This window comes from Gymnoscopelus braueri (genome assembly GCF_963280865.1).
Source record: "Gymnoscopelus braueri genome assembly, chromosome: 6".
In the NCBI taxonomy this organism is placed as follows: Eukaryota; Metazoa; Chordata; class Actinopteri; order Myctophiformes; family Myctophidae; genus Gymnoscopelus; species Gymnoscopelus braueri.
This window is the reverse complement of record NC_137607.1, coordinates 29,997,926-30,013,375: the sequence shown is the minus strand read 5'-3', so window position 1 is coordinate 30,013,375 and position 15,450 is coordinate 29,997,926. Positions and strand designations below refer to the sequence as shown.

General features: G+C 42.1%; 1 protein-coding gene across 4 annotated transcripts in view; it reads left to right on the top strand.

Moving 5' to 3' along the window:
• phactr1 (phosphatase and actin regulator 1) overlaps positions 1-15,450 on the top strand; it is a 43,138-nt gene that overhangs the window by 5,365 nt on the left and 22,323 nt on the right. For 2 of the 4 annotated variants that reach the window (XM_080430033.1, XM_080430032.1), the window contains exons 1-2: positions 11,119-11,478; positions 14,762-14,926. In XM_080430033.1, the coding sequence (XP_080286159.1) occupies positions 11,190-11,478; positions 14,762-14,926 (454 nt within the window). In that variant the 5' untranslated portion in view covers positions 11,119-11,189. Of the gene's footprint in view, positions 1-11,118; positions 11,479-14,761; positions 14,927-15,450 lie in introns of those variants that run through there. The other 2 variants (XM_080430034.1, XM_080430035.1) reach the window with 1 other exon arrangement.

The following is a 15,450-nucleotide window of genomic DNA, read 5'->3' as shown; positions in this document are numbered from 1 at the left end:
CAGAGCAAGTAGACACAGACAGAAATGGTACCATCTTATAATGAGCATTAGTAAGGACCACTTATATGAAGATATGAATGAAAATAGATAGATGAAAAAATAGGTGAAGTGTTCCTTTAAGACTGATTTACACTATACAGTATGTCATCGTAAGATGGTGTAGCATGGCAAAAATAGCCGATGTGATGTGTTGTGAGCTTGTAGATCCGCTATTTTCTTTTCTTTTCCACTTTGTACATTTTCACCTCTAATGACATGTCGAAATACGTTTGCCATGTTGACAGTTCTTAAGTTCAGAATTAGGAGGAGAGTGGAGACAAAAAACTGCTTGCTCAGCTCCTTCCATCTACTCTGCATATAATGCTGTGTCCGAAGAGCAATACAGCATGTCTCATCCAGAGATGAGATGCATTGTGTATGTGTATGTGTATGTGTATGTCAGCGATTCCCGACTGCAAGGGTACAAGTGGGTCCCCAAATAATTGGCGAAACAACTTAAGATTGAATGATAATATCACATTAATATAAAAAATAATAATTTATAATATATAAATTAATAATAATGTAAAACAAAAGAAAATTACATGGTATTTTTTTTTCTAGAAAACCTTGACAAAATGTGTTTGTTTCGAAGTGATACTAATGAATTAGAACTTAAAGTATAGACGGAACACAATCGATTTATTGTCCATTAAAATAAACCACCACTGACCACTTAACACAGCAGCCGATAGGCTGGTGTGTTAAGTGGTCAGATGGGTGGGCCGCGCTTTAAAAACATTTTCACATCCAAAAAAAGGTTTCGAACCGCTGGTGTATGTTGTATCTTGGATAACATTAGGTGATGCATTCACAGCACTGCAGCAGTCAGCATCTTAATCAGAGGTACAGTATTGGACGAAGAATGAACTGACAGAAAGATGGAGGTGGTGGGAGGGGGTTGGGGGGATGCGGGGATGTTAACCCATTCAATGCGGGAACTCATCTGTGTCATTTTAGATTTCTTTGACTATTCAAAAATAGCAGATATACAAGCTTGTATATCTGATTTTTTTTTTTTTTATCTTCAAGATGTGTGCAAATCCCCTTTTTATTTGTAAATCAAATCTTTGCGTTTTTGAGATGGGGTCCGCGGCCAAATACATATCTATATATACATAAAATGTTTTCTAAATCCTAACAGTATGTTGCTATATCAGTGGTGCTCCAACTTTTCCATGTCAAGGACCCCCAAAATGATATGTATATGGCCGCGGACCCCCATCTCAAAATATGTTGTTCCAGGGACCCCCAGAAGCACAGATCGGAGTTAAACATGTTCGCTTTAAAACATATATATATATATATTTATTTTTTTTAAATAGCAGATATGCAAGTTCATGAGCTTGTGTACAGTATCTAGCCAAATAAATCTGAAAATGACACAGATGCGTTCCTGGTCTTAATGGATTAAATGGCAGCCTGAGTCTGTTTTAGGCTTCTCTCTACCTATCTGTCTTAGTGGTGGTGGAGCAGCATATTAATTTTGCATATAACATCTATTGTCCGGGTCCCGCTAGCGCTTCACGGCTTAAATTAGTATCACCGTCGAGGATGGAAGGGGATTATTCTCATGTGAATAATGACATGGGGGCAAATGAGATGAATGAGAATATCTGGGATAATGGCCGGTCATCATAAATAGATGAGCATGATGAGAGCAGTGGAAAGAACAGGAAAGGAAAGGACTATCGTGCTTGTTTTCACTTCATAAAAGGTATGTGTGTTATTGTGTCACATAATGCATACAGAGGATGATGATGACTCATAGGGGCTGTCTCTGTAAATGAAATCTGTACAGCGCTACTATATGCTAAGACCACTTTCCTGTCCTGTTCACCACATGAATACCTTGCTCAGGGATTCAATCTGGCGCCCGCACACGTCGCCAGCGCATGATTAGCTCCATGATAACCGCATCCCAGTTGTCCCTTGTTTTTTGTATGTTTTAATGACATGTAAATTTGATGGAAATTGTGCCCTCAGTGCCGAGGAGCTCTTTTCCATTTTTAATGACATGCACCTGCACTATGACACTGGACACTGGGCTCCTTTTACTGTAGGTCCAAAAATGAAAACCACTAGAGCACTTTCTGCCATCGCTCAACGTTTTCCACCCGTAAGTGGACCAGTGCTACCTGCCTCCTCACAGGCAAGAAGAGGCACTCCACTGGTCACCTGTGCATTTTATAATTCATTTTAAGCTTTTGTTGTTTTTAAGGCACTCAATGGCCTGGCTCCTCCATACATTTCTGTACACCCGAACTAGAACTTTGAGGTCAGCTAACTTGTTGCTTCTGGTTGTGCCTAAAACCATCCTTTGCAGGGCTGTCCCTAGGCTATGTAATAGCTTCATGCATGTGGTCTAGCTTTAGCACTAGCTTTTGAATCATTATTAAAGACGCAGGGCCCTATTTTCGCCAGTGCCTTACCCATTATCCCTAAACTTTATCATTTTCTACTATTTTTTTAATCATTTTCAAATAGTTCAACTAGCCGATCTACATAGACACGTTGTGAGCTTGTAGATTGGCTAGTTGAACTATTTGAAAATGTCTTTAAAATAGTTAAAAATGGCAAAGAAGTTTAGGGATTATGGGTAAGGCACTGGCGAAAATAGGGCCCGCACTCTTTTTTCCTTGTCCTCTAATTGAGTGCATATCTGTCTGTCTGTCTATTTTACTTATCGCCTGTCTGTCTGTCTGTCTGCCTGCCGGTCGCTCTGTTAAGAAAATAAATTGCCTGTTAAGAAAATACATTGTATTTACACAAACAAACAATAACCTGTGTCCACCACTGCCCAGGTCTCATTAGCTGTAGCACGTCTGTGCAACACATTTCATACGGCATGATCATGCGGCATGATCTGCTATCGCAATATCTAGCATGCCAGAGTGAGAAAAACCTCAGGGATGATTAACATGAGACATGTTCCTGAGTTGTTCGTGGCGGAAACTATAAGCACAGTTAATAATCAATATAGTTGATACCACAAGGTACAGCTCCTTGTCATAAACACACACCTGAGGTGAGGAACCCTAAAGGCGCGTTCAGACCGGAAGATCAAATATTTGTTCGAGCGGTGCGATTACAGACACGGTCGATGCAAAGATGTGACTTGGCGTGTGTCACGGTCCGCTCCTCGGGCCGTGGACTGTGACTTTATTATTTGGACCTTGAATGCCCTTATATGGTGTTGGACTCCTAAGGGCTGTTCTTTATGCCTGTTTAGGCCGTTGTTCATTATGTTCTGTATTTGTCTTGTATTGTTGTAACTCTGTTGCCTTTTTGCCTTGGTTTTCCTTACTCTTGTTTTGTAGTAGTGTTTCCTATCTGCCCTAGTTGTTGCTACCTGTCTTGTCTCACCAGTATGTCTTTGCAATTGTAGTTCACCTGTGTCTTGTTCTGTTCCAGCCAATCATGTGTTAATTGTCCTTGGTTCTCACCTGTGTCCAGTTAGTCCTGTGTCTATTTAAGTCCTGTGTTTGCTTCAGTTCCCTGTTGGTTCATTGATTGTAGTCCTGTGATTTTATGCCAGTCTTTGTCTCCTGACTTATTGTTGCCTTGTATTAAGTTCCCCTAGCTTTCCCAGTATAGTTTTCCCTTTACTCCTTTATTGTCTTTTTCATGTTCTAACTGATTACCCGGTGACTGACTTTGCCCGTACCTATATGTTGATTGCTGCCTACTCCTTTTGTGACGGTGTTAATAAACACTTTAATTTGAGCTGCATTGCCTCTGCCTCTCATCTCGCACTTGGGTCCTACACCTCCCTGCCTCGCACCGTGACAACGTGTACACTAATAGCATGTATTTTATAACAGAAATGGTCCAGCTTTGGGCCTGTATGAGTAGGGACCCCAAACACCCAAGTATTGTTTTTACTTTTAGCTAAAACTTACCTTCAGATCAATACACCAGCCAATATGCTTGCAGCAGGCCATGGTTGTCCTGAAGTCCATGAGGAGTTCCTTGCTGTTCTTATTCAGGTTGCCCATTCCTCCTCAGGTTCTCCACATCATGGGCGCTGACTCGTTCTCTGAGATCAGCACCATCACTGTAGTGTCATCTGCAAACCTAGTTATATTGCATTGCTAGTTTGGATTCAAATCTTTATCTTCTCATTAACCACTTTCACACTGGTGTCCCTATTTTAGGCCCCAAAAAAAGAGACAGTACATCTGTATATTGTTCCCCAAGAAATAACACTTTTCAGGGGCATGGATCTAACAAGTCTCCCAGATTCTAATCTAGACAAAGATCTAGTCCATAAATGTCGGTGTGGCACTCTCAGAGGTAACTACGGTACCATCCCGCAACCCCACCCCTCCACCATACATTTATCCTGCATCAGTGCTGCGCTGCAGGTGTTTCCTCTCCTACAGCTCAGAGCAGGGAATGTGAAGGTAGCGGGACTTCTGCATTCATACGTTACAGTAGCTCTTGACACAAGCACATGCATGATGTCACTAAATGGATTGGAGTTGCCCAAACAGTAACCAGTCAGCTGGCATCAGTGGGTGCAGCTGCAGCGCAGCGCTGCGCTGCCACTATCGATCACACTGTAGTCTGTCGTCAGTTGGCAGGTGATCCAGAGCTACTGCGGTGCGGACAGAGCGAGAAAGAGACCCAGACACAATGACCGCTAGGCTCAGATAAGTGACACTGTCCTTCTGACCACAGTCACACCTATACAGTAAAATGCTCAGTGTTAACTTAACTTCCATTTGTATGCTCTTTGGAGTTAAATGAACACAAAGGATTTTACTGTGTATTTTATGGAAAGTCCAGACAAGCGAGTGTTTATAGAAGGAAATAAGATTGCAAGAACTTGCAGTTGTTTCATAAAAACTGGGTGCTGGATCCTTAATGTAGTAAATAATGAAAAAGGGGTATTTTTTTTATTGCCACAAACGTGCGTGCGTGTGTGTGTGTGCTGGTGCGTGCATGTGTACAACTATATCTGCTGTGAATGTCCTAAACCTCAGACTTGACAGACTTTCAGGCGTGAGGTCCATTTGCTCTCAGCAGTGCATAGAGCAGAAAACTGCCAAACCTTACTCCCCTCACTGAGACCCTCGTGTGGGTGTGTGTGTGTGCGTGTGCGTGTGTGCGTGTGCGTGTGCGTGTGCGTGTGCGTGTGCGTGTGTGTGTGTGTGTGTGTGTGTGTGTGTGTGTGTGTGTGTGTGTGTGTGTGTGTGTGTGTGTGTGTGTGTGTGTGCGTGCGTGCGTGCGTGCGTGCGTGCGTGCGTGCGTGCGTGCGTGCGTGCGTGCGTGCGTGCGTGCGCGCGAGGGGGTAGGCTGGAGATGAATGGCTACAGCAGGTTTCTGGATGTGCGATCACAACAACACATCATATCATGGAGCTTTGCTTCCATGATCTCATGCTTTGCTCCGTTAGACACTGAAGATCAGATATTAATATCATCATTAATGGGGCACTTTGTTTTGCAGCATGACACAAAATAACACAAGGAAATCCATGACACACTAGAACAAGACAAACTACAAATTATAGATGTGAAATGTTAAAATGTTGAAAAATGTAAAATGCTAGAATATTAAAAACACTAACACTAAACAAATACTAAGAACTAACATTCTAGTATACTATATTACAACGTGTGAGCATTTGTATCAGTGTGCATGGATGTGCCTGTGTTTATGTGGTAGCGTGCATGTTTGTCTGTACTCCCACACACTGGGGGAGTACATGAATGAGTGTATGTATGTGTGCGTGCTTCTGTCTAGACTCTGTCTATCTCTCTCTGTCAGCCTCAGTTCAGTGTTTGCATCAGAGTAAATAATGCATTATTTATCTCTGAGTTTCTCTCTCTCTCTCCAAAAGTGCCAAATGACAATCCCACCTGTAGTGTGAGTGGTGCGTGCGTGCGTGCTTTTTCCCCACCTATAATGACATGGCCAAAATAGGTTTATTAATGAATGAATAATGTTTTAATTGATCGAGATTTTTTTATAATTGATTAAATCGATTCGTTTGCACCCCTACTGAAGAGTGGTATTGAATCAGGACCTTCGTCACAGTGAGACATGGTAGATATATAGAGCAGATTCCACAAAGAGATTATTTTCTCACCCGATTATTTTCTCACCCGTGTTCACCTGTTCCTCTGTATATTCAGTTCCCTCAGTTGCTTCAGTCTTTTTGCATAGTGGTCAGGGGTTGACACTAAGGTCTCATAGGCGCTTGCCCGTCGGGCAAGTACAGGTCATTTTCTACTTGCCCACAGGTCTTGCCCACTTGCCCGAAAAGTAAATTTGAATTACCATTCAACTAAACACTTATTTTTGTACTTTCTACTTGCAAATTATGGGGCTGCACGATAAAAAATGTCATACCTCAATATGTATGCCAAATATCTAAATAGCTATGAATATGACTATGGGTTGAAGGTAAGGTAAGTGATATTTTTTGGTTAAAACAAAAAGGATTTTGTTATGGATTAAAGCTCTATATTCTGATAGTACTCATTGCTATAGAGTGTTTGTTCAGTAACAGGGGTCTCTCTGTCTCTCCAGCTCTTTGATAGACAGAAAATAAATTTCCAGTTAGGTGACACCATTTCAGCCAATCAGGAGAGAGTACCCACAAAGCTTCATTTTTATAATGTTCCAGTTCCAATTTTACATGCTCATTTCTTTGTGTCATCACTTCCAATTTCACTTGTTTAATCTGTATCCTGTCTGAGTTCTCTGTCCTGATTCGATAAAATTGGTATCCTGACTCGAAAAGGCATTTTCTGTTTAATAAAAAGAGCTGGAGAGACAACATGTGCACCTGCCCGTGGGGCAACCATATAGCAAACTTCAGCTGCCTTACCATTTTATTTACCTGCCCCGGGCAGGCGGGCAGGTGTTAGTGTCAATCCCTGGTGGTGTTTCAAAGTTTTTAGTTACTAGATATATGTGAAGATTGTTTGGATCCTTACTTTCTCCAGCTCTCCGCGCCATTAATTTCTGGAGATATTGCACAAATATTGAACTAGATAGCTCATGTTATTCCTTTGCACAAAGGAGGAGATCATATGGATCCTAACAACTATCTGCCTATTTGTAAATTATCGTGTGTTTCCTTGGTACAGTATGTGATCAACTCAGAATATACAGTATTTATCGAGGCATTCAGTGTTGTTGTGCCCCCATCCATCTGGGTTTAGGGCTAATCCCGTACCATCTCTGCAGCATCCTTGGTGTTAAATGACATTTTGTCCGCAGTGGATATGAAGATGCATTGTGCAGCTCTGTTTATCGATTTATCAAAAGCCTTTGGCACTGTGGATCTTTCCCTGCCCTTACACAGATTGCAAAATATTGGTTGAGACTCTGGTAGTCTTAAATGGTTTTACAACTACCTCTCTGATAGATGGAGTACTAGAGTCTACAATATGCCGCTGTGAGTTAGCCCTATTCTGGGGGCGAACATTCGGCAAAAATAGCAGATTTGAGCTCGTAGATCAGCTATTTTTGGTGATTTTTTGTAGAGGGAAAAAAAAGGAGTGGACCAAGTATAGAGCCCTGGGGGACCCCTGTCAGCTAAGTATAAGGGTGATAAGTGGTAAGTAGGCGTAAACCTGATTTATATGTTGTCGTACGACCATGTCACTCGCCTAGAATAACAGATTTCCAAGTGGGTTTTTCACTTGGTGATACAGTCGTACGATTACATATAAATGTCATTATGTGTTCATCTGAGACAGCGGTTTTCATCTCTTGCCCTGAGGACCCAGGTTATTACACACCGCTAGTTAAGACCTTGATTATAGTATGCCTGAAATGAAAGGGCACAGCACACAGCAGGGTCCCCCATACAGGACCAGAGTTGAGAGACCCACTGCTGAGTCCATTGGTTCCATTTGCACACTCTCAGACAGAGTTATGGGTCCATTTGATTCCATTTGTACACTCTCAGAGTTAAATTCACACTTGGGATTTTACGGTGTAGTGACACACAGCCTTGTGCTTTGAATGTGAAAGCCCCATGAATCATCACCCACTTCAGTCAGCATGAAAGGGAACTACATGTTTTATGTGTAAGGGAAATAAACTAAAAGAAAAACCTTGTTCGATGATGCCATTCACATCATTTACGTTTTCATCACATTGTTGTCATCGTACACAAAGATGCACGCACGCACGCGCACGCACGCACGCACGCACGCACGCACGCACGCACGCACGCACGCACGCACGCACGCACGCACGCACGCACGCACGCACGCACGCACGCACGCACGCACGCACGCAGACAGACAGACAGACAGACAGACAGACAGACAGACAGACAGACAGACAGACAGACAGACAGACAGACAGACAGACAGACAGAGCCAGCTTGGTTGTTGTAAAGATGAAATTAAATACAGCCCATTTCTTATAGGTGAGCTCCGCCTACTGGTGGTAGCTAGTAGCTTTTGATTTATTGATTGAATACTTTATTAACAGTTTACAAGGTACAGTTTAACACAAATACAATGCTAAAAGGATTGAACCCAAGAAAGCACTATGGCTTGTTTCCATTGGGGTCCTGTGTATTCAATTCATAGGAACAGTTAATGACAGACAAATATACAATGCTATGCAAAAAAACATCACATGAACAAGTTGTAATCAAAAAGAAAAATATGTATTACTATTTTAGAGCGGTCTTGAAGGAGAGAAAGAGAGTAAGGATTCACACTTTTTTATGACTGTTGGTAGGGCGTTCCACATTTTGGTGGCATAGCAGTAGAACGAATTTAACACCTTGTTTGAGCCAAATCTGTGTTGAACGTGATGTGTGGACTGTGGAGCTCCCTCTGGTGTTGTGATTGTGGACATCTTTAACCTTTATGAAGTGGTTTTTGACAGGTATACATGGGGGTCTTTGTGGTGTAGTGTATCTTGTAGACCAGGCCCATTGCGAGTTGCTGTACTCTGTCCTCTACCCTGAGCCATCCCACCCTAGGAAAATGAGCAGGGGTTAGATGACTTGTAGGTGTGAGTCCAAGTAGTAGCCTGAACAGTTTGTTTTGGGATGTCTGGAGCCTTGTTTAAGGCCTTTGTGGTGCTATGGTACCATGAGGTGCATGCATAGTCAAGATACTGACATTGGATGAGTGGTCCAGCTACAGTCCTCAATGTATTCCTACTAACCAGTGAGGAGATCCTGTACAAAAATCTTGTTCTTTGGTTGACTTTTTTGATTACTTTAGTTGCCATTTTTTCACTGGAAAGATTAGCCCCTAAAATATTCTACATTTTCTTGTGATAACATTGTCACCACTTTTACTGTGAAGCCATCAGCCTTGCAGAGGTTTATTTTGGACCCAAGGAGAATGGATTCACTTTTGCCCAGGTGTAATGATAGTTTCAGCGAGCCAGGTGCAGATTTTACCGAGTTCAGAGCTAAGGGTTTTTCCGACCTGCAATTTGTCATTGTCCGAGACCAGGAGAGCTGAGACATCCGCGAACAGGAACAAATTGCAGTCACAAGCTGATGTAATGTCGTTTACGTATATTAGGAACAGCAAAGGCCCTAGTATGCTTCCTTGTGGAACACCACAGCTCACTGGGAGGGGGGAGGAGGGGGGGAATCTCTTTACAGGCTGGAATCTCTTTGCCTCTAGTGCCCTCGTAGAAGAAGCATGGCGATGGTGGCCATTAAGCAGCTATTCAGCGTCTAAACAGAAGGGCTATCTGTGTTAATTTTGCTTTTTTTAAATTAAGTTATTAAATATCTAATTGTGTGTTTGAGACATAGAGGGTTTGAGATGGTGTTGCAAATGACTGTTGTGGACTGTGCGTTTCAGACCAAACCATAGGGGGCAGTAGAGCTCCATAGCATGACACTGTTGGGCCCTTTTTCAGTCAGTGGCTTGGACCTGCTCAATAACAAGTGGTCGTGGAGACTTTATATTATGGTGGCTCAGCCAGCCCCATAATGATAATATATAACCTATATATAATGGAATGTGCTATTTGAGTAGTATTCAAATCCTTTCACTTGAATAAAACTCAATTCAATTAGGTAATGTTACCCTTCAAGTCAGGCCATCCCTCTAATGCGACAATGGTTTAAGTGGGCCTACAACAGTAGGCTTAGGCTATAAATATAATCAGAGAATATACATATTTTGATAAAAATGCAGTTTATATAACCATTCCATGTATTATCTGCATACCTCGGCTCGGAGTCTCGGACTGTCTAAATCCCTCCTGTGTGTGTGTGTGTGTGTGTGTGTGTGTGTGTGTGTGTGTGTGTGTGTGTGTGTGTGTGTGTGTGTGTGTGTGTGTGTGTGTGTGTGTGTGTGTGTGTGTGTGTGTGTGTGTGTTACTCAAACTCCTTCACCTGCATGTGTGTTTCTCCCCTGTGTGTGTGTGTGTGCGTGTGTGTGTGTGCGTGCGTGCGTGTGTGTGTGTGTGTGTGTGTGTGTGTGTGTGTGTTGCCATGTCGGCTTATTATAAGCGACTTTGGCCTTGTTTTTCTGTAAAGTTGCTTGTACATATATTGGTAGATGCGGGTTGCGTTATTTTGGGCTAAAGTGTACCGGTAGTTGTTTATTTGGGCTTGTTTCCTAATATTTTCTATTTATTATTTTCATTTTTATTATGGTTGAAACCAGTGGTTCCGTTTTCAAACATTTTCATGTCAAGGACCTCCAAATTAATGTGTATTTGTCCTGGAGGACCCCCATCTGTAGCCATGGTTCACATGACGCTCGTCTGTCATGGTATGACAGTCATGTTTCAGGGCTACCCCATCTGAAAATATTTTGTTCCAGGGACCCTCAGACAAGATTTGTGTTGTTAGAATCATGTTTCAAAAGCATCTTTTTAAAATATTCTTTTTAGAAAATAGCATTATGCTAAAATAGCAGATGTACAAGCTCAGGATATGCCATATCCTGAGCTTGTACATCTGCTATTTTCAAATAGCTGTGATCTAGTCGCTTCTTTTGGGCTTGTTTTCAAAGACCTGGTTGCTTATTTCTCTCGCAAAACCTGGCAACACTGGTGTGTAGTCGTAGTAGACCATTTCAAATCCCCCCTCCTTTACCACCAGAGAGAGAGAGGGCGAGTCTGCGAGTCAGGAGGAGGTGGATAGTAGAGGGTCCATCCAACACCCTGCAGTCCATTCATTCACCGCTAACATGGCGGGTTGTGGAGGCGAAGTGTTGCGCCCACCATGGTACGAATCATCCAGATGTCAGAACCACGTCCAGCAGCAAGAAGAGGAGAAACCGAGGAAGAGGAGGAGAGCCTTCTGTCTGGTCCGGATGAAGCACCGTAACCATAACAGCAGCAAGCAGCAGCAACAGCAACAACAACCTGCTGCAAGCAGCAACAACAATAACATGCCGTTCATAATCCACTGTCAGATAGGCAAGGAGATCAAACACATATGCAGCAACTGTCGTGGAGCGGCGGACCCGCTGGAAGGTGAGAGGAATAAGTTGGGTTCGTCTTCTTAGCCCTGGACTGGACTGGTCCAGAGCGGTAGTGACTTCTCTCTAACTAACGCCCTGCCAGACGCGCTGCTCTGCTCATAGACAGAAAATGTCACTGCCGTGCGAGGTCTCCGTCTTTAGTTAAATAAACACAACTATTTCGCTACTCACTGAAACAATGGCTGTTTTGTGTTGTTGAAAGTCTATTCTCCAGGGTGGCAAGCCACTTAGGATCCCACCTTCTCTGTATAATACACCTTTTGGGCGGTAAATAAAATATGTCCGCCAGATGGAAATGATTTGATTTACTCCACTGCGCCCTCTACAGATCTGGTTAATATAAATGACCATTGACCAAATCTGTAGAGGGCGCAGTGGAGTAAATACAATAATTTCCGTCTGTCGGACATATTTTATTTACTGCCCAAAAAGTGTATTATACAGAGAAGGTGGGGTGCTGAGAGGCTTCCCACCCTGGAGAATAGACTTTCAACAACACAAAACAGCCTTTGTTTCGGAGAGTAGCTAAATAGTTTTGTTTATTTTAACTAAAAACGGAGACCTCGCACGGCAGTGGAATTTTCGGTCTAAGAGAATAGCATCGCGCCTGGCAGAGCGTTAGAGAGAACTCACTAACGCACTGGACCAGGGCTATGTTCGTTTGTTTGAGCGCTGAGAGAGAGAGAGAGACAGAGAGAGAGAGAGGTGGGAAACGAGGCTGTTTGACCGCTCCCTTTGCCCGATGCTTCTGCCTGCCTGTGGAAATGTGCGTTAAGTGGGCTCCAGGGGCGCAGAATGCAGATGTTTTATCTGCTGTAGTAAAATAATAGCCAGTAGTGTAAAGTAACTAAGTGCATTTACTCAAGTACTATACTTCAGTACAATTTTACAGTATTTTTGCTTTTGTCAGTATTTACCAAATTTCAATACTTTTACTTTCACTTCACTACATCTTACTCCACTACAATGATTTGAAAACTTTAGTTACTAGTTACCTTGTAGATTTTGATTATTATTACAAAACATACATTAGCCCTATATACATTTCGGCTATTTGAAAATAGCCGATCTACAAGCGTGTAGATCTGCTATTTTCAAAAGATTTTTATACATTTGAAAACTTGTCAAATGGGACATTCTGCATGAGTACTTTCTACGTTTGGTACTTTAAGTAAATTTTGATGCCAATACTTTTGTACTTTGACTCAAGTGAATTTTGAATTCCGGACTTTTACTTGTAACAGAGTATTTGGTAAGGCTACATTTCTACACAGTACACACTCAAATATAGTTACAAATGGATAATAACACTGAGGATTTTACTGTTTAGATTATATCAACTGTAGGACATATTGCTTTAGCCTACTTGTTTCATCATTTTTCTTTTCCATTGTAAGCTAACCCACTGGGTTTACTTTCAAAGCAATGAGACATTTTCTTTATAATGTTTTATGCATCATCGTAGTGTTATCATTGTACCACCATAACATATCTATTCTTTTTCGTCATCATGGCTGTAAGGTTACTTTGTAGTCTATTTGTTGTTGTGAGGGAGATTCTTGTGATGTAGCACCAAGATAAGAAGCACATGGTCTGAGAGTGAAAGAATGTAGCCTCACTGTGTGAGCTTCAGCTGTTTGATTCAGAGCTTGTCTCAGTCGGCAGGGGTTTTAGCCTAGATAAGATAATCCACTATGGTAGTAGTAGTGGTTGTTGACAGAATGATAAGCAGATTGGTAGCCGTGTCCACGCTCCCAGAGGTGGCCCGTAAACCTAACCTAACCCTAAATTTGACTTTATTTTAGGTATCTGCTTATTCAATATTCAGCCGTTGCTCAGAGTCGGTACCCTCCACATTCTTGATTGATCATGGTGCCCTGAGCAGTCAAATAAATGTTTACCTCGCAGCTGATTGAGTTTAGGCATGTGTTTGTGTTTTAATGAATGTGTCACTTATGAGTCAGGAAAGCCACATGCATTGCAGAAAAATTGGAGGCAGAGCAGATTTGAGTACAATCAGTTTAATAAACAAAGACAGAGGGAAAGAGGGAGAGAGAGAGAGAGAGATTAGTTAGCTATTCATTATTTATTCATTCATTTGCGCACCCAACTGCTAAATGAATGCTCAGAAGAAAACCATGCATGGGCTGACCTTGGTGCTAGTGAGGATTTATCCCATAACCTTTTGTTTAGGTATTTTCTTTTCAGTCTCTTAACTACCAGGGCACCAATTGTGACAGTCCAATGTAATGTGATATGTCTCTGTTTTCTCTCTTGCTTCTAAGTACTTCCACTTATCTAAGCACTTAATTTCGATCCAAATCAGAAAATACAAAGATTGCACTCAGTAGAGTACATACCTCTAATAACGCTGTGCAATTGTCAAGAGATGCCATTTCTGCCATGTAGAATAGTTCAGCACTATATTTGTGGCCGGAAATGAGTTCTCCATCAACCCTATTTTGTTTGATTAAGCCAATAATGTAATAATAATTGCCTCTTATGTCTTCTGATAGGCACACAAAATTGTAAAGTTATTAGCATTTTTTTGAGAAGCCATGCCCACTGCACAGCCCCTTGGCGCAAACGTTAGAAGTTAATCAGTTTTTCCATATGCCCCATGGTCAAAGTTTCCACAAAGTTTCATGAAAAAACGATCATAGCTTTTGGAGAAAGCCTGAAACCAGATAAACACAATGGGAAGAAAGCATAAGCCCCGTCACGAGGTAACAAATAGATTTACATAATGCATTAGCGTTCACTGCTTGTGTACATGTAATTTGTGTGTGGTGTGCGTGTGTGCACATCCATGCCTGCCTGTTAAAATGTTTTCATTGCCTCTGGCACACTCAAGTCCTTTTTCCGAACACACGGCTGTTGGAGCTGGATGGTGCGTAATGGGAAAAGGGGAGTTTAAATGGAAAAGCAGAGTGGGTTAAATAGAACAGCCTGCAGTGTGATTACATTAGAACACACACTCTCCAGTGGAGAGTGAAGCACAGTTTATAGAGAAACAGAGAAGAAGAATGAGGAAGAAGTTGAACTGTGTTAAGCGCTGATTCTAGATTGTAAAGATATTTTTCTCTGATGGAAAATACATAATTGTATACATTTATAATTGATATTGTGGTCATTGACTCATTTTGCTGATGCTTGTTTTACTCCCTTGCAGTGCAGTGGGGGTTAAAATCCAGGAACTGGCTATTACATCTTTATAACCAGCAGCATTTGCACTTGCTGTTAAGTTAATTGGTCAATCTCTGTCTTGTTTCCAGCTGAAGAGGTAGAGCGGTTGGCAGCGATGCGCTCTGATTCGCTGGTCCCGGGCACGCACACACCACCAATTCGCAGGCGGAGCAAATTTGCCACCCTGGGCCGTCTCTTTAAGCCATGGAAATGGAGGAAGAAGAAGAGTGACAAGTTCAAGCAGACCTCTGCTGGTAAGAGACAAATGGCATCACTTTTAACCTTATCCTACAGTATATCCTACCCTTAATTCCTCTACATTAATTCCTACCTTAATAATAATACTAATTGTGTCCCCTTTACTTGTTGTTGGGGTATTTGCCAACTTGTACATTTGCACATACCTGGAATTTATCCTCTGCTTTTACCCAAACTATGGGTTAAGGGTCAAGTGTCTTGCTCAGGGACACTTAGACTGGAATCAAGGGGGTCTTTTTGACACTCATACAGGTACAGTACAAGCACTGAAATGTTGGTAGAGCCGAGGGTCAAATCTTCCGATTCCCAGACGGCCTCTACCCTCTCACCTACGTCAGCGTACATTACTACCTACTACCTCAACTCTTCCTCCGTCTTACCTACTGTAGCTTACCCATACCTTAACTCCCCTACTTGACTCGTACCATGAGACCCCCACTCTCACATCTTTCCCATGAATAGTACGCTCCACCTGGCAGTAGATTAAATTCCCCCTGCTCCTAGGCATATGCTGTACAAT